A 24,996-nucleotide genomic window follows, 5' to 3' on the forward strand; every position below is an offset into this window, starting at 1 on the left:
TGAGCAACTTGAAGAACCTAAGGCAAGGTCAGCTAAAGAACAAGCAGGTCAAAAGCAGCCTGGAAGCAAGATACGATTTGGAGAATAAAGAGATTGCGATAGTAATTGAAGAGCTGAAGCAGAGGGTTGTTGCCGTTGCTGAAAAGGTTAAAAGATGATAACCGAGTAACTCAATTCAAGGAAAACTCACAGTTCAGAGCAAATCAGCACCAGTTTTATAAGAGCTTAGAAAGTGGAGATGGAGTAACAACAAATGAAAAGCCTGATAAAGAGAAAGCTCTGAAATTCTGGAAGAATTTGTGGGAAAACAACAAGAAGCACAACAGAAATGCAAAATGGATCAAACAGATTGAGGATTCTATTAAAGTGCATAAAATGGAAGATGTGAAAATAACAAAAGAAATGGTTCAAAGACAGTCAAGAAAAGTGAAGAACTGGAGTGCACCTGGACCAGATGAGTTACATGGCTTCTGGTTAAAGGTACTTACAAGTATGCACCAAAGATTGGTAGTCCAAATAACCAGATCTCAAAAACACCTGAAAATGATGAATGGATGACAACTGGAAGGACATTTTTGATCCAAAAAGATAAAGAAAAAGGAAAGGACCCTGGACACTATAGGCCAATCACCTGTTTGCCAACAACATACAAGCTCCTTACTGGTATCATTGCAAACCAAATTTATGGATACTTGGAAAGAAATAACCTCCTTTCTGTAGAACAGAAAGGATGCTGCAAAAATTCAAGAGGAACAAAGGACCAACTGCTGATTGACAAACTAATCCTAAAGAATTCAAAGAAAAGATGAACCAACCTGTTCATGGCTTGGATAGACTATAAGAAAGCATTTGATTCAGTTCTCCATAGCTGGATCAAGAAATGCCTGAAAATCTTTGGCATCAGCAGCAACATACAAAAATTCATGGAAACTTCAATGAACCTCTGGAAAACGAAGCTTATAGCTAATGAAGAAGTACTGGGTGAAGTTGAAATTAAACGAGGCATTTTCCAGGGCGATTCCCTTTCACCCCTACTTTTTATACTCTCAATGCTACCACTGACAATCATTTTGAAGAAGATGAACTATGGATAGGAACTTGCAAAGAAAGGACTGAAAATTTCACACTTAGTGTACATGGATGATTTGAAGCTGTTTGGTAAAACAAAAGCTGAACTGAATTTATTAATTGAAAGCACAAAAGAATTTAGCCAAGACATTGGTATGCAGTTTGGAATTGACAAATGTGCAACAATGGCAACCAAAGCAGGCAAGATCATAGAAGATGATGGAATAGAACTTGAGAATGAAGAAATGACAAAGGCAGTAAAACCAGAAGAAGGCTACAAGTACTTGGGGATTTTAGAGGCCTCTGACTTAATGCATAATAAAGTCAAGGAATTAACTTCAGCCAAGTACATTCGACAAATTTGCAAGATATTAAAGTCCAAATTGAGTGGAGGAAGCCATAAATACCTGGGCAATACCTGTGATTTGATACTCTGCAGGAATAATTGACTGGACCCAGATGGAGTTGGACAGAAAAACAAGGAAGCTTATGACAATGAATCATGCTTTGCACCCTAAAAGTGATGTTGACCGATTATATCTACCAAGAGCAGAGGGTGGTGGAGGACTCCTACAAGTAAAACAAACTGTGGAAGAAGAAAAACACAGCTTGAATAATTACATCCAGAAAAGTGAAGAATCAATGATTAAGGAAGTAAATAAAGGAGGCCTTTTAAAGACAACAAAGTCAAAAGCTGAATATAAGAAAGAAGTAATTGAGAAGCGAGCTGAAAATTGGAAAAACAAAGCTATGCATAGCCAATACTTGAAAAGTATTGAAGGCAAAGCTGACCAAAAGCTAACTTGGAACTGGTTAAGATCAGGAGCACTGAAAAAAGAAAAAGAAGGCTTTATTTTGGCAGCTCAAGAACAAGCCTTAGCCACAAACTGCATGAAGGCAAAAATTCAACATGTTACCACCAACAACAAATGTCACCTCTGTAATGAGAAACATGAGACAGTCGGCCACTTGATCAGTGGATGCAGCAAAATTTCACAAACTGACTATCTACAACGCCATGACCGCATTGCTAAGACCATTCACTGGAAATTGTGCCAAAAGTTTGGATTTGAGTACAGCAAAAACCACTGGGAACATCAGGTTCAGAAGGTTTTAGAGAATGAGAAAGTCAAGATCTTGTGAGATTTCAGAATTCAGACTGACAGGCACTTGGCCTACAAGACACCTGACATAATAGTTGAAAAGAAAAAAGTTTGGTTCATTGACATTGCAATAACTGGTGATGAACGAATTGGAAGATAAGCAGCAAGAAAAAATTACAAAGTACCAGGACTTGCAAATTGAAGTTGAGCGACTGTGGAAAAAGAAATTGAGTATAGTCCACAACACACCTGACATAACAATAGTTGAAAAGAAAAAAGTATGGTTCATTGACATTGCAGTACCTGGAGATGCACGAATTGAAGATAAACAGCAAGAAAAAAATCACAAAGTACCGGGACTTGCAAATTGAAGCTGAGCGACTGGAAAAAGAAATCATGTGTTGTCCCGATTGGAGCCCATGGAGCAATACCTAAAGGGCTACCTCGCTATTTGGAAATTTTAAATTTATCAGACTTGAACATTCTGATTCTACAAAAAATCACCCTACCTGGAACAGCTTATATCCTCCGACATTACCTTAACAGTTCCTAGGTCCTTGGTTAGGACTCGAGCTGTTGAGCTACCAACCAGCCCCAAAGGCTGTGAATCTCACCAAAGATTAACCAAATCATCATCATCATCATCATCAATGTTAAAATCCAGGGTTATAAATGAAACTCTCTGCAACTGTTAGCTTAAGTCTCATTGACCCGGGTTTGGCGGCTCGTGTGCACCCAGTCAGCAACACGGGCTTCCCTTTCCGCTCCAGGGGAAACCTCCTGAGCATCCCTCCAGCCACTGGTCCACCCTTTGCAGCTGCACCGGTCGAACTCCCGCCTGCCCACCACCCGCCAAAGGGCTACAGAGATTTGCACCAGGCTAATTTCAGCCTAAGGGGGTGCAAAGCCGGGCATGTAGGTAGGGGCACTTACTGTATCCTCCGGGCGGTGGTCCCGTTGCCCGTCTGGGCTCGCCCGGGAGCCAGGAGCAATAGTCGCATGGCGAGTTGGCAGCTGTGCCCTACTTCCGGCCAGGTCCCTGGCGGCTTCATTCCCTTTTCCCGGCACCGGAAGCCAGGGGCTCTTCGTCCACTCTTGCCCCAACTCTATGGTCCGCTCCGCCCTACGGCTGCAGCAGTCCTCCGTTAGGAACGATCCCACCAAGCAACAAGGTGGATGGCCATGCCGTTCCGCTTAAGGGGAACACTGTTGTTTACTGAGGCGATTTATTCCATGGTCATTTTTAATGTTTTTTTTACCAGTTTTCTATTGTTTGTTAGCCGCCTGCAGACGAGATGATTGGATGGATGGATCTGATTGGATAGAGAGACAGAGAGAGGCGGGGGGGGCGGGGAGACTGGTCAGTCACTTATCTGAGATGGTATAGGTTCTCCTGCCTGAGCAGTGGGCTGGACTAGAAGATTTCCAAGGTCCATTCCAACTCTATTATATTCTAAAGATAGGTAGGTAGGTAGGTAGGTAGGTAGGTGCAGATACAGATACAGACAGATTGGACAATCACTTGTCTGAGTTAGTATAGGTTCTCCCACTTGAGCACGGGGCTGACTAGAAGATCTCCAAGGTCCCCTCCAGCTCTATTGTATTCTAAAGATAGATAGATGATAGATAGATAGATAGACAGACAGACAGACAGACAGACATCAGACAAACAATGGATAGATGGAGGGAGGGAGGGAGGGAGAGATAGACAGTTGATAATATAGACTGTGGAATGTATGGAGTCCAAGACCAAATTCAAAGAAACTCAAAAACAACAATAACAGTGTCCTGTATTAGGTAGATGAAGTATTAGGTATTTAACTATGTGTTCTTTATTGTCTCTTAAGGAAAAATACTGTATTGTGGTGAAATGGTTGCAGAGATATTTTTTAGATTGCCTAGTGTTTCTCAGCTTTGGTGGTTTTCAGATATGTGGAGAATTCCCCAGCCCCACAGCTCTGAATTCCTCAATCCCTTTCATGTCTCCTTAACAGTAGAAGTAAACACACATTTGAATACATAATTCCCCTGGCTTTATTTAAGCCTGTGTTTTATTATTCTCTTGCAAACCACCTTAAGCAGTGGAAACAAATATTAAATTACTGTTTTAATTATCCAAGTATTATCAATAATAATCAAATTATTGATACAGTAGCCTGATCGATATTTTTCAGCTGCAGCTGTTAATGAACTTCCTGTCCAAAGACAAGTAGGATTTTCTCTTATGAATGACAGGTGTCAGAAAAACACTGGAAACTGTTTGGCTGCAAGTTTCCTTAAAAACTCTGATTCAGTCTCACCACTATCTGTATTTGAGGTTTTTTCCCTCCCCCTAGAAGAGAGATAGCAGCTAGTTTCTGATTTTAAAGCCATATCTTTCCGACTTATCTCTTGAAATAGAAGGAAGCGGTTTTATCATCTGACATCTCAGGTCTAAAACCTTCATGTCTCAGGAAGGCAGGTTTTGAATTCTGTAGCAGAAATCCAAAGAGATAAACGCTTTGGGGGCTGTGAAGGACAAAGTCTATTATCCCCAGCCAACATGGGCATGGCAGTTCAACATCACTGGAAATGCTCAGGATAAAGAGAAAGCTGGATTGATTGTGCCTCCAAATCTTTGCGGAGAAAAACAATCTTGCCAATATCGCAGTAACAATAACAATGATTCAGTTTTCAGGGGGGGGGGGGGAATGTTATCAGATTCTGATTTGTGTAATTCTTTCTACTGGAAATTCTGACTTATTTACTGACTGGTGGTATTGTATGTTAATTCCACTACCTACTGTTGTACTTTTCTTCCTGCATGTCTACATTTCGTATCTCCTTCTTACTTCTCCTTATCTGCATCTCCATAACTGTCTGGTTTGGTTCTGCAACCCAATAAGACAGACACAGACTTCAGAGGATAATTAGAATTGCAGAAAAAACAATGGCTACCAACCTGCCTTCCATTGAGGACCTGTCCACTGCACGAGTCAAAAAGAGGGCCCTGAAAATATCTACAGACCCTTCACATCCTGGACATAAATTGTTTCAACTTCTACCCTCAAAACGAGGCTATAGAGCACTGCACCCCAGAACAACTAGATACAAGGCCTTTTCATCCCGAAAGCCATCACTCTGCTAAACAAATAATTCAACTATTTACTAAGTCTACATTACTATTAATCTTCTCATCGTTCCTATCTCCCATCTCCTCCCACTTATGACTGCAGGACTGTAACTTTGTTACTTGTATCCTTATATTGTTTGTTTCCTAATATTTGATGGCTTATTTGTACCCTATGACTATCATTGTGTTGATATCATTATGATTCGTGAAGAATGTATCTTTTCTTTTGTGTATACTGAGAGCATATACACCAGACAAATTCCTTATGTGTCCAATCACACTTGACCAATACAGAATTCTATTCTATTCCCACTCCCTTCCTTATTCTATTCTATTGCCATTCCCTTTTTTATTCTATTGTATTGCCATTCCCTTCTTTATTCTATTCTATTGCCATTCCCTTCCATATTCTATTCTATTGCCATTCCCTTCCATATTCTATTCTATTGCCATTCCCTTCCTTATTCTATTCTATTGCCATCCCCTTCCTTATTCTATTCTATTGCCATCCCCTTCCTTATTCTATTCTATTGCCATTCCCCTTTATTCTATTCCCATTCCCTTCCTTATTCTATTCTTGCCATTCCCTTCTTTATTCTATTCTCATTCCCTTCCATATTCTATTCTATTCCTTATTCTATTCTCTACTCAAACTTGTCAATTAAGCACTGTGCATATTTGCTTGCATACATACATACACACAACACACACAACATACACACACACACATATATATATTCACTTTCTTTTTAGGTTTGAGATCATTGTTTTCTGGCTTTCCAAAAACAATTGGATGTGCATTTCAAATTCTTAGAACCCTTCTGGAATCCGAATCCTTAGAAGAAGAAAAATCCTGAAACCGCATCCGCTTTCCCCCCATCCCAGATATAGAAAGAAACAAACTGTGCCCCCAGCTAAAAACGAACGAAAAGTCCCATGGCGAATTTCACTTCTTGGCGAAATTTGGGGACTTATCCAACAAGCAGCTGGCTGGAAGCCCAGCTGCCCCCAGCCCGCCCAGCTGCGTCCAAAGCCGCTCACCCCGGACAGAAATTAGCACCAGTGCGTGCAAAAGAGAGCCAAGCACACGCACGCAAGGGCACGGCGCTGCCCCCGCCCCCCAACCCCATTCCAAAGCATGCTCGAGCATTGCAACATGGTTGCACGTGACAAAAACCCATGACTCGCTTTGGGCGTGCTCTGTTGTTGAGTTTCTCTTGGAGACAAGTGGGGGGAACCTCTCCAAGAAGGCCAAAGAAATAAAAGAACAAGAGGACCGGTTTGGAATAAAGCCGTCTCGGATCCGGATCGGCTCCGAACTGCACCCTTTAAAACGCGCGCTTTGCAATTTGAGTTTTGTTATTTTGCAGAACCAGGAAGAGGCGCCTGCGTTGCAAATCACGGGGGAGCCCGTGAGCGACGGTGCGCGGGGGCCAATCAGCGAGCGCGGCCCGGACCGAAAGAGGCGGGCTTAGAACAACCTGGGCATTCCAAAGCAAAAGAGACGAAACGGCGGCCGGCAGAGGCGGCGGCGGGAGGGGGAGAAGGCTCCGAGAACGGCGGCCAGCGCCAGGCTTTTCTAGCGAGGTGGGAGGTGGGGAGAGAATCTGGCGCGGCTGGGAAGAGCCCCCGAAATTGGGCGATTACGGGTTCGAATCCCACTTGGGGAAGAGTTTGGGTTTAGAAGCGGGGATTAGTTTAAAAAATTCGGGGTACAAAGGTGAGCCAGGCTCTTGGAAGCCAGTGCCCCTTCGTTCTCTTAGCTCCTAAGGGGATCTGAGTAGCCCAGGAGCTTAGAGGTTGCCTGGAGTAGGGAGGAAGGGTTGGAGTGTGGGGGCCAAAGCTGGGTGAGGGTAGCAGAGGAACCTCAAAGTCCCCTAAGGGAGAGGACTTTGGAGGGGGACTTGAGTAAAGGTTGGGAGATACTTTCAGTTGGGTCACCCAATAGAAGAAGTTGAATAAGGAGTTGGCCAACCAGCAATGCAAGAGGTGGAGTCCAACGAGAGGAGCCCGCTCTTGGACCCCAACATTCGGTCACCCGTCTCCTTCCCAGTGGCCAATGTCTTCCATGGACGGCGCCTGGCATGTGCTGCGGTGCTTCTAGCAGAGCTGCTGGAGAGGGTGGCCTTTTATGGCATTACCTCGAACTTGGTGCTCTTCCTCAATGGAACGCCATACAACTGGGAGGGCACCCAAGCCAGCCAGGCCCTCCTGCTCTTCATGGGCATCACCTACCTGGTCTCCCCGTTTGGGGGCTGGCTGGCCGATGCCCTGCTGGGCAAGTTCCCCACCATCTTGGTCAGCATGGCGGTCTACCTCTTGGGCATGCTGGCTTTCCCTGCCATGGCCATCGCTCCCAGCCGCCAGTGGCTCTGCGGGGAGCTTCATCAACGGCTCATTGACAACTGCTCAACGTCTCTGCAGAGCAATACCACGTCTGCTCCATGCCCATCGCAAGGAAACACGCGCTACTGTCTCATCGCCACCTATGTCGGCTTGGTGCTCGTTGGGCTGAGCGTGGGCTCTGTCAAGGCCAACATCACCCCCTTTGGAGCTGATCAGGTGGAGTAGCTTTCATTGTCTTCTTCCCTAACGATGTCTTGGGGTGGATTGTCAAAATGAGTGGCCAAGCCAACAGGTTGGACAGCTTCATGTCTGTCCTTGTTGCTGTCCTTAGTTGGTTGGTGTAGATCTTCTTGGAGATGTGGTCCCTGCCAAAACACCATAATTAAGTAGGAAACCAAGTGGTTCCTTAAGATAGGTTCCATGAGAGGTTGGGCCATCTTAGGCTTGGGTGCTTTTATAGGAATTTCTGCACTAATTTGGGTGGTGGGAGTGGGAAGATAATTAATAGAGTCTTCCTATTCTAGATATCTCTGATCATCTTCCACATTTCCAGACATGGCTGCAGAAGCATCTGGAAAATGGTGCCTTATAGCAAAGACCAGCCTTCTTCAATCTGGTGTTACCCATCAATTCATAGGTTTGGCCACCATGGTCAGTTCAAACAAGGTTGGAGTGGACAATGCTGAGCTAAATGCAGCAATGGCCTCAAATAATAGTTAGCAGCTTTTTGGCTTTCAAGTGATAAGCAGTGATTGATTTTAACGGTGAGACCCACCACATAAACCCATTCCTGTAACATCCTGGTTTTAGAATAGAATTTAGAATTGTAGAATAGAATAGAGCTGGAAGGGACTTTGGAGGTCTTCTAGTCCAGCCCCCTGCTCAAGCAGGAGAACCTGTACCATTTCAGATAAACATTGTCCAAGATATTCTGTAGGTGTGTTGCATGTGATGCTCAAAGTGTGGAGTTTTTGAGGTTGAGGTTTATTCGATTTATATGCTGCCCTTCTCCCAAGGACTCAGGGCGGCGTACAACATTAAAAGAAACACATACTACAAAAGTTAAAAAGAAATTAAATGGGATATCCCCAAATCCAATTAAAATTAACAATGAAACATTTTTTTTAAAGAATTCAAATTAAAATTAGCAATAATCAATACTTTGATTTGTTTTGTTCAGGCCAGGCTGGCTTGCTGGAAAAGCCAACTTTTTCTTGGTTCTCCTTCCATAATCTGTGACTTTGTAGATTCTGAGATTAGCTTCCCATATCTAATCCTCATGATGGTCTTTTCTATCAACTGTCCCCTTCTCTTTGCCTCTCCATCACCAAATTTGGTTGCGTGGTGGAAGATTTTCAGAGTTGGTTTCAAAGGCTCTTCATATCAGGAGATACCTTCGAAAGGAAAGGCTCAAGAAAGGGGAAGAATTCAAGAATTAAGGGCCATGAATGAGCTAAGTAACACCACAAGAAAAGCTACCTTTGAAATGTGGTGTGAATTGATGTCCGTCTCAAGAACGTTAAGATGGTTTTGCTCCCAAGCTTGCTTGATTGAGTTTGTGTGTGACATAAGCACATTATCTCCATAAACTAATGACCTGGCCAGTCTCCTGTTTGCTTTAGAAGAAGACACAGGAAAACTGAGATAAAGAAATGTTTGGTGGTTTCTTCTCAATTCTTCTGTCCTTCAACAGTGTCTGTGAGTGAGGTCCTGTCCTTTAACAGATCCTGCTTTTTCCGTTCTCTTGCCTTTGGGTTGGACCATGGAGGGTTAAGAAATATTTCTGAGTAGGCCAGATTTAAAATTGGAAATATTCAGCTGCTCTTTAGACCAAATTGTCCCCATCAATAGTGGATATGCACGTGCTCTGAATGTGCTTGCTCTGCTTTCTTGGGATATTAGCGTCTGTTTTTTTGCAGTCTCATCCTCCTTCTCCAGCTCTGATATCTTTTGAGATATGTTTACATCTTTGCATTTGGCTTGTTTAAGCTGTATCACTTTCTAGGTGGCTAAAATAGTGGTGGTTTTGGATCATGGGAGTTGTAGTCACAGTCATTTGGCCTCTACCAACTGTGTACCGAACTGTTCCCCAGAGGCAGCTGGCTTGAGTATAAAAAAACATTTGTGTTCTATTGAGACAAGGAAATTGGCCTCTTAAACATCCTAGTATGCTAATTTCTCTCTTTTGCTTACTATGCTATGTTGTGCTAAATTTCTATATAATTCTTCCTCTGTGCTAATCGCCCTGACCTGAAATGCAACCAATTGTGGCCTTGTGACCAATCAGACATGTGATGCCCAAAGGGGAAGGTTTGTTCCAGAAAAATGCACACAACAACTTGCCTTTCGTGGTTTTGGTCCTCCAGATGTTGTTGATATGGCCCTCCCCATCAGCTGGCTGATAGTGAGGAATTCTGGGTGTGTAATTCGACAACATCTGGAAGCTCTGTCTCTGTGGAAATGAAACCCGGGCTTTGAGGAAACAGGATTGAAAGAGGATTGACCCATTTGAACTTCTGAGTTGGAGAAGATTGCTGAGAAGGCCATGGACAACCAAGACAACTAATGGGTCGACAAAAGAGATAAATCTAGAGTTCTCACTCAAGGCATGAATGATCTAGCTCTAGTCCCCCTTCATGTGAAGATCTTTGGAGAAGGTTCAGATGCTAGAAAAGGTGGAAGGAAAGGAGAAGGTGAGATGGATGGACTCAAGTTGCAGTGATGATAGGACCACCATTGATATTCAAAATATTCTTGAAGGCATCCTTCCAGAGAAAATGTATGTATATGGTCGTTGAGAGTCAACACTAACTTCATGGCATTCAGTCAATCACAGATGAAATCAAATTTCTGTTTCCTATCCATCAGCTTATTCTGTTGATTTAAGATGTAAACCAGGGCTGTCCAACCTTGGAAATGTTAAGACCCATGGACTTCAACTCCTAAAATTCCCCAGCCAGCATATTGGCTGGAGAATTCTGGAAGTTGAAGTCCACTCATCTTAAAGCATCCTGGCTGGAGAATTCTGGGAATTGAAGTCCTCCCATCTTAAAGCATGCTGGCTGGGGAATTCTGGGAATTGAAGTCCTCCCATCTTAAAGCATGCTGGCTGGAGAATTCTGGGAATCGAAGTCCTCCCGTCTTAAAGCATGCTGGCTGGAGAATTCTGGGAATTGAAGTCCTCCCATCTTAAAGCATGTTGGCTGGGGAATTCCGGGAGTTGAAGTCCACCTGTCTTGAAGCATGCTGGCTGGAGAATTCTGGGAACTGAAGTCCACTTATCTTGAAGCATGATAGCTGGAGAATTATGGGAGTTGAAGTCCACAAGGCTTAAAGTTGCCAAGATTGGATACCTCTGCCATCAACCAAAGTTTGTCAAGATACACATTCATTGTTCTCTCAAAAATGAATGTAGGGCACTTTACATTTTCCTGATGTTGCTTTAATTATACTCGCAAAATACACTTATGCCCTGTTCCAAATAGGCAGACTTGAGCAATGCAGTGATTTCATCCAGTGTGGTGAAAATGAGGATTTTTTTTCTTGCTCTCCCAGCTGTTTTCAAGTTCCTCTTTTGAATTGATTTGTTTCCTGTTCCTCTCATTGACACAGTTTAAAAAGAAACAACCATGACTTCTCATAGTTCTGAATTCAGCTGTCATCACTGCAAGGAAATGAAACTGACCTAAAACATAAAAATGGCAATGGACAAGAAGCCAAAAATTCTTCTACATCTCACCAGGGGCATGAATGGTTCTTAATTCATTATGGTCAAGGGAATCCTTGTATATATTTGCTTACTGCATATTTCTCCAAGAACTCAAAGCATGGAGTCTGTCCTCCAATCTCGACCCCCAACAATAGGTAGACCTTGACTTACGACCACAGTAGGGACCAGAAAAATCATCATTAAGAGCTGTGATGGTGCAGTGGTTAGAATGCAGTACTGCAGGCTACTTCTGCTGACTGCCGGCTTCTGGCAGTTCAAATCTCACCAGGCTTAGGGTTGACTCAGCTTTCCATCCGTCCTTCTGAGGTTGGTAAAATGAGGACCCAAATTGTTGGGGGCAAGAGGCTGACTCTGTAAACTGCTTAGAGAGGACTGTAAAGCACTGTGAAGCGATATATAAGTCTTTATTGGTATTGCTATTTTCCTTCCATCCATCTATCCATCCATGGTGCACAGTGGTTACACAGCACTAGTGGTCAGTGATTGAAATACATAAGGGAAAATTGCTCCTGTTGCCTTGAATCTAGAAGCAGTTCCATAGGTGAAAGGTGTGGACATTTTGGGGAGGTATCGACGTTTAGTACTACAAGGAGCCCCAGACTGCTGCTGAGTGAAGGAGTGGAATGTCTGCCAATTTGAACTGAGGTAACAGAATGTGAGGCAACTGGCAGTTGGAACAGAGTTCTTTTCAGGTGGGGAGCAGGAGTAGAACACCTTAGCATCAGAGTGCATTAATAAGGCAACTGGCAATTGGAACAGAGTTCTTTTCAGGTGGGGAGTGGGAGTAGAACTCCTTAGCATTAGAGCGTGTTAATTACTGTATAAGAATTACTAATGATCTGATGGTCATTTCGAAAAATCCTTTCTTAGCGAGCATCTAGAAGCCAAGAGGAACACACATGCCAAGTTTCAAGTTTGTAGGCTTTACAGTTCTGGAGATTTCATGATGAATGAATGGGATTTGGCTTATATATATAAAACCATATATTTTTATATTTTTATATATATATATTGGATTTTAAAACCTGGGGCACTGTGAAAAGGAAAAATGGCTACACATATCCGAATTCCAGGGGGCTTCCTTTCTTTGAGTGTTTTTTAATCAAACCAGAAAAAAAGAGGGCTAGGGATGAGGGCAGCGGTGTCCTGTGTGGTCTTCATCCAGCTGCATTGGCAGAGATTCCGAGATTGAAACTGGACCTTTTTAATGAGGCCATGAACAAGCCCTGTTCGTTAAGGAGGTTGGCTTCATGTAAGCCGGGATGGCATCATTGAACCAAAACACAGCAAAACAAGTCTCTGGATGATTCAGCTGGCACCGGAGGAATGTTCTGAATTTTTTATTTTCTTCCTTTTTTTGAGAGAGAGAGATACAGTAGTGGCTTTTCATTTGCAGATGTGTCATAGAACAGTAGCCCCAATGAGTCATGAAGTATGGGACTTTGGGGCCAAGGGTGTGTCTTGTGTGAATAGATATATCCCTATAACAGCTGCTGGGCATTCAGTCCCCCAAAAAACGGTGACTTATTCTCTGTTCTTTTTTTTTTTTTTTTAAAAAACTTCTCTGTTCTCAATGTTTCTCAACTTCGGTTGCTTTAAGATACGTGGACTTCAGCTCCCAGAATTCCTTAACCAGCAATGGAGATTCACCAATTTGGGGGGTGTTTTTTCTCCTTGGTGATTCTTTGATTAGGGTAGTGCTTCCTGCTTGCTTGTTTGTCTGGTGCCAATCCCTGCTTATCTACCCTGAAAATAAGAGTCTTGTTTTCCTTTGACTCCCAAAATAAGCACGTGGCCTTATTTTTGGGGAAGTGTTATTATTTTTGAGGTGCAGGAGGTGGTGAATGTGGTCACCTCATGGCTACTGCTGTGTTGCAATATTTTCAGGGAGGGCTTATTTTCGGGGGAGGGTTTATTTTAGTGCATGCGCTCAAAAGCCTGATTTGGCTTATTATCTGCAGAGATCCTATTTTCGGGGAAACAGGATAGTTACAGGCTGCTGGAGAGGATGTGTTAGTAAAGCTATTGTCAGGTTTCCGAAAGATGCCCTAATTAATTCATGAGCTTGGAGCCAAGTTTCGAAAGAAATCCAGTGATTTATTAGGAACACCATTTAGGCAATACCCCATTGCAGTCAGATGTGACCATTTAAATTACGGCTGAATTTAAATTACGGCTTTGCCCTGTTCCTTCCCTCTCCTCAGTCTGTGTCATAAATCCCATTCCCCAATGAAGTGCACCCCTCCCAAGCCTGCTGTAGTAATCTGAGATCCGACTCTAGACGAATGTATGCATGGAATGCCCTCCCCCGCTTTCCTCACCTTGGCAACTTGATAACAGTTATGCAAATGCTTTACGAAGTGACAGCTATACAGATAATCCTCGATTTACAACAGTTCACTTAGTGACCTTTCAAAGTTACAACGGCATTAAAAAAGTGGCTTTAATGACCTTGTAGCATCCCTGTGGTCACAAGTTCAAAATTCAGATATTTGGCAACTGGCTTGTATTTATGATGGCTGCAGTGTCTCGTGTCATCTGATCTCCTTTTGCAACCTTCTGACAAAAAAAGTCATTGGGGAAGCCAGGTTTGCTTAACAACTGTGATACTAACTTAAAAACTGCAATGATTAACAACTGCCCAGAAAGGTCATAAAATGAGGCAAAATTCGCTTAACAAATGCCTTACATTGCAACAGAAAGTTTGGCCTCAATTGTGTTTGTCATTCAAAGACTATTTGTATTGAGTGGATTAGAGAGAGCTGTTTAACTCTAATGTTGTTAACTTGGCAACATTAAGATATGTGGACTTCAACTCCCAGAATTCCCCAGCCAGAAAAGCTGACTGGGGAATTCTGGAGGGTTGACATTCACACGTCTTTAAGCCACCAAGGTTAAAAACCACTGGATTACAAGAATGCTACTTTATTCTTATAGGATAAGGTAAAGATAAAGGTTTCCCTCGCACATAAGTGGCTAGTCGTTCCTGACTCTAGGGGGTGGTGCTCATCTCTGTTTCAAAGCCGAAGAGCCAGCGCTGTCCAAAGATGCTTCCATGGTTATGTGGCTGGCATGACTCAACACCGAAGGAGCACAGAACACTGTAACCTTCCCACCAAAGGTGGTTCCTATTTTTCAATTTGCATTTTTATGTGCTTTTGAACTGCTAGGTTGGCAGAAGCTGGGACAAGTAACAGGAGCTCACCCTGTTACGTAGCAGTAGGGATTCGAACTGCTGAACTGCCAGCCTTCTGATCGACAAGCTTAGCATCTTAGCCACTGAGCCACTGCGCATTACAGGATAGAACAACAAAATCTTGAAAATCTGCCAAAACATTCTTCCGCCTCCCCTTATACCAAATAGAATCAAAGTGGGGTTTTCTTGAGTTTCTTTCTCACTCTTTCCGTGGCTGACTGGTGAATTCTGGGAGCCGAAATCCATTTCTCCTGAAAGGTCCAATCTTTGGAAACTCTGTTCTCTACGGACTAAAAATGGAATTCTGTTTTGCATTTCTCGGTTGCTTTTTATAGAGGCAAAGATTTGCACCTGCTCCTTCGAAGTTTGCTTCCTGAAATATCTTTGGTCTCTTTTTGTGGTATTATAAAAATTACGCCTGTAAAATGTTCCCATTGCAGGTGGGACCCCCTGTGATTGAAATGCTCCTTTGAGAGATACAGAGAAGGCATTTGCGTAAATAGATTGTACACACACACACACACACACACACACACACACACACACACACACACACTGGATACCCATGCTTTGCTATGAAACTATTTGATCAGGCTCAAGCCCTTTAATCCCACCAGCACCCAGTTGCAACTGGCAGTGGGAACAGAGTTCTTTTCAGTTGGGGAGGGAGAGTAGAATGTCTAACTCCTTAGCGTGTTAATATAATACTGTATAAGAAATACTAATGATCTGATGGTCATTTCGACAAATCCTTTCTTAGTGAGCACCTAGAAGTTAAGAGGAACATATGTGCCAAATTTTAAGTTTGTAGTTTTTACGGTTCTGGAGATTTCATGACGAGTGGGTGGTATTTGCCTTTTATATATATAGAAGAAGAAGAGAAAGCATGAAAATAAAGCAAAAAAACCTTTTCTCATAGAGTTTTCTTCTCCCTGGGGGAAAAAAATCTCCTTTAGGTGAAGGATCGGGGTCCGGAAGCCACCCGGCGTTTCTTTAACTGGTTTTATTGGAGCATCAATTTGGGAGCCATCCTTTCCCTGGGAGGCATCGCGTACATCCAGCAGAACCTCAATTTCGCCATTGGCTACATCATCCCCGCTGTTTGCATCGGGGTCTCCTTTGTGGTCTTCTTGTGCGGCCAGAGTGTCTTCATCACCAAGCCGCCGGATGGCAGTGCCTTCACCGACATGTTCAGAATCCTGGCTTATTCGTGCTGTAACCGAAAACAGCCGGAGCGGTTTTCTGGCCCGAGGTATGTATAATTAAGGCGGCAGGGTATCTTCCTCCCAGGAAGCTGGGCCTGAAGAGACTTGGTTGGCGTAAAAACAGGAGTCTTGGAGGTGCATGAAGTTTACGTTGCTCAGGATCTACGGGAGGGCTATGTTAAACCAGCTTTGAGGGGTCTTGAAAGTGAATAGTCCCTTTGGCAGCCCTCCCTCTCTCTTTCTCCTGCCTTCCCCTTCCCCCTTGTTTTTCCCTCCCTTTCTTCCCCTTCCACCACCTTTTCTCCTCCTCCCTTCCTCTTTCCCTCTCCCTTCCTTCCTTCCCACTTCCCTCCTTCCTTCCCCTTTCCCCTTGTTTCCTTCTCCATTCCTTCCTTCCCTTTCCTCCCTCCCTCTTTCTCCTCCCTCCCTCCCCTTTCCTCCCTCCTTCTTTCTCCTTCCTCCCTCCCTGCCTTTCTCCCTTCCTTCCCCTTCTCCCTTGTTTCCCCTACCTCCTCCCTTCCTTCCTCCTTCCCTTTCTCCCTTCCCTCCTTCCCTCCCTTTCTCCTTCCTCCCTTCTCTTTCCTGTCCCTTCCTCCTCTCTCCCTTCTTCCTTCCTTCTTTCCCCCTTCCTTCCTTCCCTCTCCCTCCCCCCCTTTCCACCTCACCCCATTCCTTCCTATTCAGAGCATTTCAGAAACTTCATGCAAGCCTTTAGTTTAGTTTATTGATCTTGTATGCCGCCCACTCCTGAAGGACTCCAGGCGGCTTACAATAAACAAGGGAAGGGGATAAATAAAGAAGACAACACCTTAAAATACGTAACATTCACAGTTACCGTGGGGCTGGATATTTCACAAGCCCCCCGGCCTGCTGGAGCAGCCAGGACTTGGTGGCTTTGCGGAAGGCCGAGAGGGTAGTAAGGGTCCGGATCTCCACGGGGAGGTCTTTCCAAAGGGCTGGAACTGCAACAGAGAAGGCTCTCCCCCGGGGAGTCGCCAGCCGACATTGGCTGGCAGATGGAATCCGGAGGAGACCTAACCTGTGAGATCTAATCGGTCTATGGGAGGAGGCGGTCTCTCAGGTACCCAGGTCCGATGCCATGTAGGGCTTTATAGGTGACGACCAGCACCTTGAAGCGGATCCGGAGACTAATGGGTAGCCAGTGCAGCTCGCGGAGGATAGGTGTGACGTGGGTGTATTTGACATTTTTCAGAAAAAAACAACAACCTGTCTTCAATTTGAAAGAATTTCAGTTTTTGATTTGCACCCTAACCAAAAGGCAGTGTTCAGTCTAGTGTGTCTCCATTCCACCCCTTCTTTGAATTAGTCGATTCTCCCCCTTTGGATCCCCTGAATATTTGGCACCAACAGCCTTTAAAAAAACACACACACAACGCCCAGCTCCAAAGTCTTTGGGTGATGCATCTGAGAAGGAACCAGGGCAGTGTTTCTCAACCTTGATGACTTGAAGTCCTGTGGACTTCAACTCCCAGAATTCCCCAGCCAGCTATGCTGGCTGGGGGATTCTGGAAGTTGAAGTCCAAAGGACTGCAAGTCGCCAAGGTTGAGAAACACTGAACCAGGGGATAAATTTTCATTCTCTTTTCAAAGGGGCACGCAGGGGGTCCTTCACCAGACTCAGCCTTCCAAGGACAGCCTTCTGGAAGCGGCCAAGGCCTCCCACGGGGGCCCTTTCCGAGAAGACAAAGTGGAAGACGTCAAAGCCCTGGTCAAAATCATCCCCGTCTTTTTGGCTCTCATCCCGTACTGGACAGTCTACTTCCAGGTGAGTGGACAGACCATCCGTCCGTCCGTCTGGATTGTTTTCTAGGTGGCCCAACCAGTACGCAAACCAGTGGGTAGGTGCAGCAAATTAAACCTTCGCCTCATCCAAACGTCTTCACTTTCAAAATAAGATCAAGCTCCTAGTCCTCAGAACTAGGACTAGGAGCTTGATCATGTTATACATTTCTTTCTTCCTCTTTCTCTCTGTCTCTCTCTTTCTCTCTCTCTCTTTCTCTCTCTCTCTTTCTCTCCTCTCTTTCTCTCTCTCCCTCTTTCTCTCCCTCTCTCTCTCTCTCTTTCTCTCCTCTCTTTCTCTCTCTCTCTCTTTTTTTCTCTCTCTTTTTCTCTCTCACTTTCTCTCTTTCTCTCCTCTCTTTCTCTCTCTTTCTCTCCTCTCTTTCTCTCTCTCCCTCTTTCTCTCTCTTTTTCTTTCTGTCTTTCTCTCTCTCTCTCTCTCTCTTTCTTTGCTTGGGGCTATATGGTTACAAGATTAGGACCTCCTCACAAGTTTGTTGAGATTAATATTTGGGGTTTTACTTCTATATAAGCTACCCAGAGTCACTGTGAGTGAGTTGAGCAGCCAGATAAATTTTCTTAATAAATAAAACAATAAATAAACAATGCTGAAGAGATGGGAAACCTTCAGCAGCAGCTGTCAGGGTTCCAAATAGCATCCAAAAGTAAATCAGAGTCCGAGGCAAAGGATTCCTCAAAGTTCCAATTTATGAAGAGAGCCATGTTGGCACATCTGGGAAAACCCAAATCTGAAAGCTTCCCAGTTTCCCCCAACCAGTTGAAAGTTCAAGAACTTGCCCCCAACACCCACAAGTCCATCACATGGCCCAATCTCCCACTGCCCTGCTGGCAGTTTCCACCCATCCAGTTCTGGCCAGGTATAAAGACAAAGGATGACGAATTTCTAAAAGAATGTTGTTATGGCTACATATTACCCAACTCCGTATAATCCTCCCTCCCATTTTCCCACAATAGAAAATGAATAGTAGAAAGTGTGGCAGGACCGAAGTCCAAAAGAAAAGATGGCTTGCAGGCCTGATAGCATCTATATTTGTAACTTATTCTTTGATTCACATGTTTTTACCATTTACTGTTTTGTTCCTTCTTAGTGGACCAGAGTCATGCAGGCATTTGTGTGTGTGTGTGTTTCTGCAGGCTCTAAATTGAGTTAAAATAACAGGTTAAGATTGGCAGCTGGACACATTTAAGTAAATAAATAAAATTTAGGAACTGTTCTCTTGCTTTGTCAGAAGAAACAGATCGCCCCGAAGGATGGAATAATTACATTTATTTTTTAAGGATGAGTTGGCGAGTCAGACCAAAGTTGGTCAGCTGCTTCTAAGCCATTGACAAAGAAAGGTTGATCTTCCTGGGTTTTGTAAAGAACGCTGTTGAGCAATGCCTCCTTTTGACTTCACAGATGCAAACCACCTATGTCCTCCAGAGCCTCCACCTGAGAATTCCACAGTTTTCCAACAGCACATCAAACGGCACCATGAACGTCCCCACGGTGAGCCACAAAGTGGAAACAGGATAACAGAGTTGGAAGGCACCTTGGGGATCTTCTAGTCCATCCCTCTGCTCCAGCAGGAGACTTTAGACCATTCCTGACAAATGACTGTCACTGGAGTAGGTATGCTGGTCTTGTTGTATTCGGGTCTTTTCCGTGTAAGATTGAGATTGTCTTGGCAACATTTCGGCGAGGTCTCACTTGCCATTCTCAGGCTGGGTTTTGGGCTTAAAGCGTGGTCGGAGCTGCCATCTTTCTATAAATCTTGGTGGGGGTGTGTGGAATGCTGGCTTTGTTTCAGTAAGTGGAATGATTGGTTGTGTGGTTGTATCATGATTGGTAGATTGTTGCTGATTGGTGCTGGCTGTGTGTCCGTTGTTGTTTCATGTTGTAGCGGCCTGGGTGGTGGGTGGGGCTCGTTGACTAGGGCTGGTTTCCAGATGTCTGATAGGCGGGAGGTATTCTCATGTTTATTCATGTTGTGGGGGTGTTTCTCTATTTCAATAGCTTCCATAATACTTCAACAAGAGAATAATTAGACTATAATATATAATGTGTACAATACATAATATATAATCATTAGAATAATAAGACAATCTCAATCTTGCACGGGAAAAGACCTGAATACAACAAGACCAGCATATGTGTATTTGTGTGTGTGTGTGTGTGTGTGTGTGTGTGTGTGTTGCATGGGTTGATTTTTCTCACTGTTAGGACATTCCTCCTTATTTCCAGGTTGAATCTCTCCTTGTTCAGTTTCCATCCATTATTCCTTGTCTGGACTTCAGGTACTTTGGGAAATAGCTTGACCCCCTCCTCTCTGGGGCAGGCCCTCAAATATTGGAAGACTGCTCTCCTATCTCCCCTGGTCCTTCTCTTCACTAGACTAGCCATGCCCAGTTCCTGCAACCGTTCATCATATGTTTTGGCTCCAGTCCCTCATCATCCTGGTTGCTCTAGCATCTCAACATCTTTTTTTATAGTGTGGTGACCAAAACTAGAGGCAGTATTCTAGGTGTGGCCTTACTAAGGCTTTATAGAGTGGTATTAGTAACTCACATTTGAAGGACTGCCATAGAGGAATGGGGCAGCCCGTCAAATATTGGAAGACTGCTATCCTGTCTCCCCTGGTCCTTCTCTTCCCTAGGCTAGCCATGCTATGCCCAGTTCCTGCAACCGTCTATCATATGTTTTAGCCTCCAGTCCCCTCATCATCCTGGTTGCTCTTCTCTGCACTCTTTCTAGAGTCTCCACACCTTTTTTCTGCAGGGCTAAAAACAGAAGGGCTTCTAAACGCCTTTCCATATGTCCATTTGGATAACCCTGAAGCCACTGTGTCGGTGAAAGCCCAGAGGTCAATCCGCAAAACCGAAGGTCAAAATATCTCCAATTGGAGATGCCCGTCTCCCCCGACCACCCCAAAATCATTTGGAATGCCTGACCTATCCCTTACCCATTTCTTGCCCATTTCATCGTTCCTTCTGCATTTTCTCCGGCATGAATATTTCATCATTAGAGTCATTGTGGGTTTTTTTTTTAAACTCATCGGAGATCCTGGCTGCTTCCTCGTTTAATTGGGACTTTTCACCCTTCCCCTCGTGAACTTTTCCAGTGACTACAGAGGAGGGAGTAACTTTCTGCAGGCAGCTAAGGGTATATCGGCTTGACCCGGGTCAAAATCTTGCAAAGGAGAAATTTTAATGAAGAGCAGGGCATCTGCAGAAGGTCTGAGACAACAGCGAGACCACGAGGGGCTGCTTGTTTGTGTAAATAACTATTTTAGGAACAATTTTGCTGCACAGATCATGTGTCCTGGTGTTTTAACCTATGAAACCGTCATTTTTCTCCGCTTCTGGCTTGATGAAGACAAATCCTTAATGAGTTTACAGTTTCTGCGTATCAGAAAGGGGGGGGGGGATTTTAATTTCTCTGCTGATGGGATTTTGTTTTTAGCTTCTGGAAAGTTGTATTGTATTTATTGTATTGTATTTGGTTTGTTTGTATGCCGCCCTTCTCCAGGAGGGACTCGGGGCGGCGAACAACTCAGTGGGGAAGGGAACATAAACAACAGTACACATAATTAAAATACACGAAAATCACACAGCCATACCAGTCGAGAGGGGAGGGGAACTCATCAACCCCAGGCCTGCTAGCACAGCCAGGTTTTGACGGCTTTCCGGAAGGCCTGGAGAGAGGTGAGGGTCCGGATCTCCATGGGGAGTTCATTCCAAAGGGCCGGAGCTGCTACAGAGAAGGTCCTCCCCCGGATAGTAGCCAGATGGCATTGGCTGGTGGACGGAACCCGGAGGAGGCCGACCCTGTGAGATCTGACGGGTCTTTGGGAGGTAATTGGCAGCAGGCGGTCTCTCAAGTACCCGGGTCCAATACCATGAAGGGCTTTATAAGTTACGACTAGCACTTTGAAGCGTATCTGGAGACCGATCGGTAGCCAGTGCAGCTCGCGAAGGATAGGTGTAATGTGGGTGTACCGAGGTGCACCCACAATCGCTCGCGCGGCTGCATTCTGGACAAGTTGAAGTCTCCGAATACTCTTCAAAGGCTGCCCCATGTAGAGCGCATTGCAGTAGTCCAGTCTTGAGGTCACGAGGGCGTGAGTGACTGTTGCGAGTGCCTCCCGGTTCAGGTAGGGGCGCAACTGGTGCACCAGGCGAACCTGGGCAAATGCCCCCCTGGTCACAGCCGACAGGTGATGTTCTAAAGTCAGCTGTGGGTCCAGGAGGACTCCCAAGTTGCGCGCCCTGTCTGAGGGGTGTACATTTTCACCCCCCAGCCTGAGTGATGGAATACTGGCCAAATTCTTGGGAGGAAAACACAACAGCCACTCGGTCTTGTCTGGATTGAATACAGGCTTGTTAACCCCCATCCAGACCCTGACAGCCTCCAGGCACTGGCACATCATGTCAACCGCTTCCCTGAGTTGGCACGGGGCGGACAGATACAGCTGAGTATCGTCCGCATATTGATGGTATTTGATCCCGTGCCATCGAATGATCTCACCCAGTGGCTTCATGTAGATATTAAACAGAAGGGGGGATAGGACCGAACCCTGAGGAACCCCATATGTTAGGGGCCTAGGGGTCGACCTCTCTCCCCCAACTAACACCGACTGCAACCTGTCCGAGAGGTAGGAGGAGAACCACTGAAAAACGGTGCCGCCTACTCCCACCTCTCGTAACCGTTGCAGAAGGATACCATGGTCGATGGTATCGAAGGCCGCTGAGAGGTCAAGGAGCACCAGGATGGAGGAATGACCTCCATCCCTGGCTCTCCAGAGATCATCGGTCAGTGCTACCAAAGCGGTTTCCGTGCTGTAGCTAGGCCTGAATCCAGACTGAAAGGCGTCCAGATAATCGGCTTCATCCAAGGACCGTCGGAGTTGAGAGGCTACCACTTTCTCAACAACCTTCCCAATGAAGGGAAGGTTGGAGACTGGATGGTAGTTGTTCAAACTAGCTGGGTCCAACGATGGCTTCTTCAGGAGGGGTCTCACCACCGCTATCTTCAATGCCGGTGGGAAGAAGCCCTCCCGAAGAGAAGCATCCACCATCCCCTGGACCCAGCTCCGCGTCACCTCCTTGCTGTTCGCGACCAGCCAGGAGGGGCACGGGTCCAGTACACACGTGGCAGCACTCACCGCTCCCATGGCCTTGTCCACTTCATCAGGAGCAACAGGTTGAAAGTCAGTCCAGAGGTGGTGTTCAAGACCTTCCCCCGGTACCCCGGCTGGCTCTGCGCAATTAGAGTCCAGGTCCATCCGAAGCCAAGCGACTTCGTCCGCGAGGAACTGGACATATTCCTCTGCTCTACCTTGTAAAGGGTTATTCGTAATTTAGGAGGGAGCGGGTCACCCTAAACAAGGCAGCAGGACGAGACTCAGCGGACGCTATCAGAGTGGCAATGTGATTGTTCTTAGCTTGTTGGTCCTCTTGGTGCCAAGGATTTAGCAGATGTACTCCAAAACCAGAAAGTCATAGGGATAAATGCAAAGTGGAACGATTTGCCTCCAGAAGTTGTGGGTGCTCCAACACGGGAGGTTTTTAAGAAGATATTGGACAACATTTGTCTGAAATGGCGTAGGGTTTCCCCACTGAGCAGGGGGTTGGACTAGAAGACCTCTAAGGTCCCTTCCAAGTCTGCTATTGTTATTCTGTAAATAGAGCTGCGGTGGCACAGTGGTTAGAAGGCAGTACTGCAGGCGACTTCTGTTGACTGCCGGCTGCTTGCAATTTGGCATTTCTAGTCTCACCAGGCTCAAGGTTGACTAAGTGCTATTGTTCTTCCTCCCTTCCTCCTTCCCTCCCTTCTTCCTTCCATGATGCGTAGTGGTTAGAAGTCTAATTCTGCCCACAGCCGGGTGTTTGATTCTCACTGGCTCAAGGTTGACTCAGGCTTCCATCCTTCTGACATGGGTAAAAGGAGGACCCAGATTGTTGGGGGCAACAGGCTGACCCTGCAAACCACTTAAAGAGGGGCATTAAAGCACTGTGAAGTGGTCTATAAGGGCTATTGCTATAGTAGGCTCTGCTCTCACACACATTAATCATTGCTAGCATGGGGTTGAGGTTCCTCATCGAGCCACATGGTGACTATCAGAGAGGCTATCCTCTCTGTCTCCCCACCACAGTTCTTAACAGATTAATCAAGTTGGAAGGGACCTTGTAGATCATCTAGTCCAGCCCAAGAAGGAGACCCTATACTATTTCTGACCAATGACAGTCCAGTCTCTTCTTGAAAGCTTCCAGGGATGAAGCTCCCACAACTTCTGAAGGCAACTTCTGTTCCTTCTGTTGATTGTTCTCACTGTCAGGAAACTCCTCCTTATTTCCAGGTTGAATCTCTCCTTGTTCAGTTTCTATCCGTTATTCCTTGTCTGGCCTTCAGATGCCTTGGAAAATAGCTTGACACCCCCCCCCCCTCTGTGGCAGCTCCTCAGATATTGGAAGACTACTCTCCTGTCTCCCCTGGTCCTTCTCTTCACTAGAGTAGCCATGCCCAGTTCCTGCAACCGTTCATCATAGATGTTAGCCTCCAGTCTCTTAATTATCCTGGTTGCTCTTCTCTTCACTCTTTCTAGAGTCTCAACGGCTTTTTTTATAGTGTGGAATACTATTTTATATATTTCATAGTTCCCGGCGGCTTGGCTGACCATGTTTGATGCTGTCCTCATCCTCATCCTCATCCCCCTGAAAGACAAAGTGGTGGACCCCATCTTGAAGAGGAAGGGTCTCCTTCCTTCCTCGCTGAAGAGAATCGCCTTTGGGATGTTCTTCGTCATGTGCTCTGCATTCGCTGCAGGTGAGGTGCAGGATTTGGGGTTATGGAGTGCTAACGCTGGGTACCGCAGGCCATCGATATAGGGTTCTGTTCTAGATCTCCGCTCAGAAATGACACTTTAGCCATTCGGTTTCTAGGCTTGCTGTAATTAACGACTTTAGCTGTTAGATTTCCCCCCATGAACAGCTGACAATTTGGGCATTAAGCGAAGCGGTCGTTAAGTGAAATGGAGGCTGCACTTAGAGCTTTCCTTTGCTTCGCACGCCTGCGAAGGTCATCTATGTAACCCTAAGGGACCCTTTTCATCACCACCGTTAACTTCGTATGGTTGCAAAATGAGGCAGCCCCTAAACAGGAATAACCTGCTGTTGGAGAACACTTTGTTTTGGTCAACCAAAATTTCCAATGATCCTAAAATCTTCACCAGTGGTTTAACATCTGTGGGCATTATAGGTCAGAGTTTCCCAATCATTCGGGCTTTGTGGGGATGGATGGGTCAGAGGGGACAGTTCTGCACAGGAGTCAAGCTAGCATGTGCCGGTGTGTGTGTGTGCATGCGCAGCTCCTTTTCCACAAGCGGCGGGCACACCGCATGCAGCTCACACACATGGAATACGCATTCATGCGCTTG

General features: G+C 45.2%; 2 protein-coding genes across 6 annotated transcripts in view; one reads left to right on the forward strand and one right to left on the reverse strand.

Moving 5' to 3' along the window:
- GLT1D1 (glycosyltransferase 1 domain containing 1) overlaps positions 1 to 3,389 on the reverse strand; it is a 48,384-nt gene extending 44,995 nt beyond the window's left edge. For 3 of the 5 annotated variants that reach the window (XM_087705813.1, XM_087705812.1, XM_087705811.1), the window contains exon 1: positions 3,105 to 3,386. In XM_087705813.1, coding sequence (XP_087561939.1) covers positions 3,105 to 3,223 — 119 coding nt within the window. In that variant the 5' untranslated portion in view covers positions 3,224 to 3,386. Of the gene's footprint in view, positions 1 to 3,104 lie in introns of all 5 variants that reach the window. The other 2 variants (XM_087705814.1, XM_087705810.1) reach the window with 2 other exon arrangements.
- Positions 3,390 to 6,491: 3,102 nt separating this feature from the next.
- Positions 6,492 to 24,996, forward strand: part of SLC15A4 (solute carrier family 15 member 4) — a 31,173-nt gene continuing 12,668 nt past the window's right edge. The window contains exons 1-5 of the mRNA XM_087705816.1: positions 6,492 to 7,845; positions 15,512 to 15,807; positions 17,372 to 17,546; positions 18,981 to 19,070; positions 24,218 to 24,386. Of these exons, the coding sequence (XP_087561942.1) occupies positions 7,264 to 7,845; positions 15,512 to 15,807; positions 17,372 to 17,546; positions 18,981 to 19,070; positions 24,218 to 24,386 (1,312 nt within the window). The 5' untranslated portion in view covers positions 6,492 to 7,263. The remainder of the gene's footprint in view (positions 7,846 to 15,511; positions 15,808 to 17,371; positions 17,547 to 18,980; positions 19,071 to 24,217; positions 24,387 to 24,996) is intronic.

Source organism: Thamnophis sirtalis, unplaced genomic scaffold, assembly GCF_051295495.1.
Source record: "Thamnophis sirtalis isolate CommonGarterSnake01/CBP01778 unplaced genomic scaffold, rThaSir2_p1.2 scaffold_2, whole genome shotgun sequence".
NCBI classification, from domain to species: domain Eukaryota; kingdom Metazoa; phylum Chordata; class Lepidosauria; order Squamata; family Natricidae; genus Thamnophis; species Thamnophis sirtalis.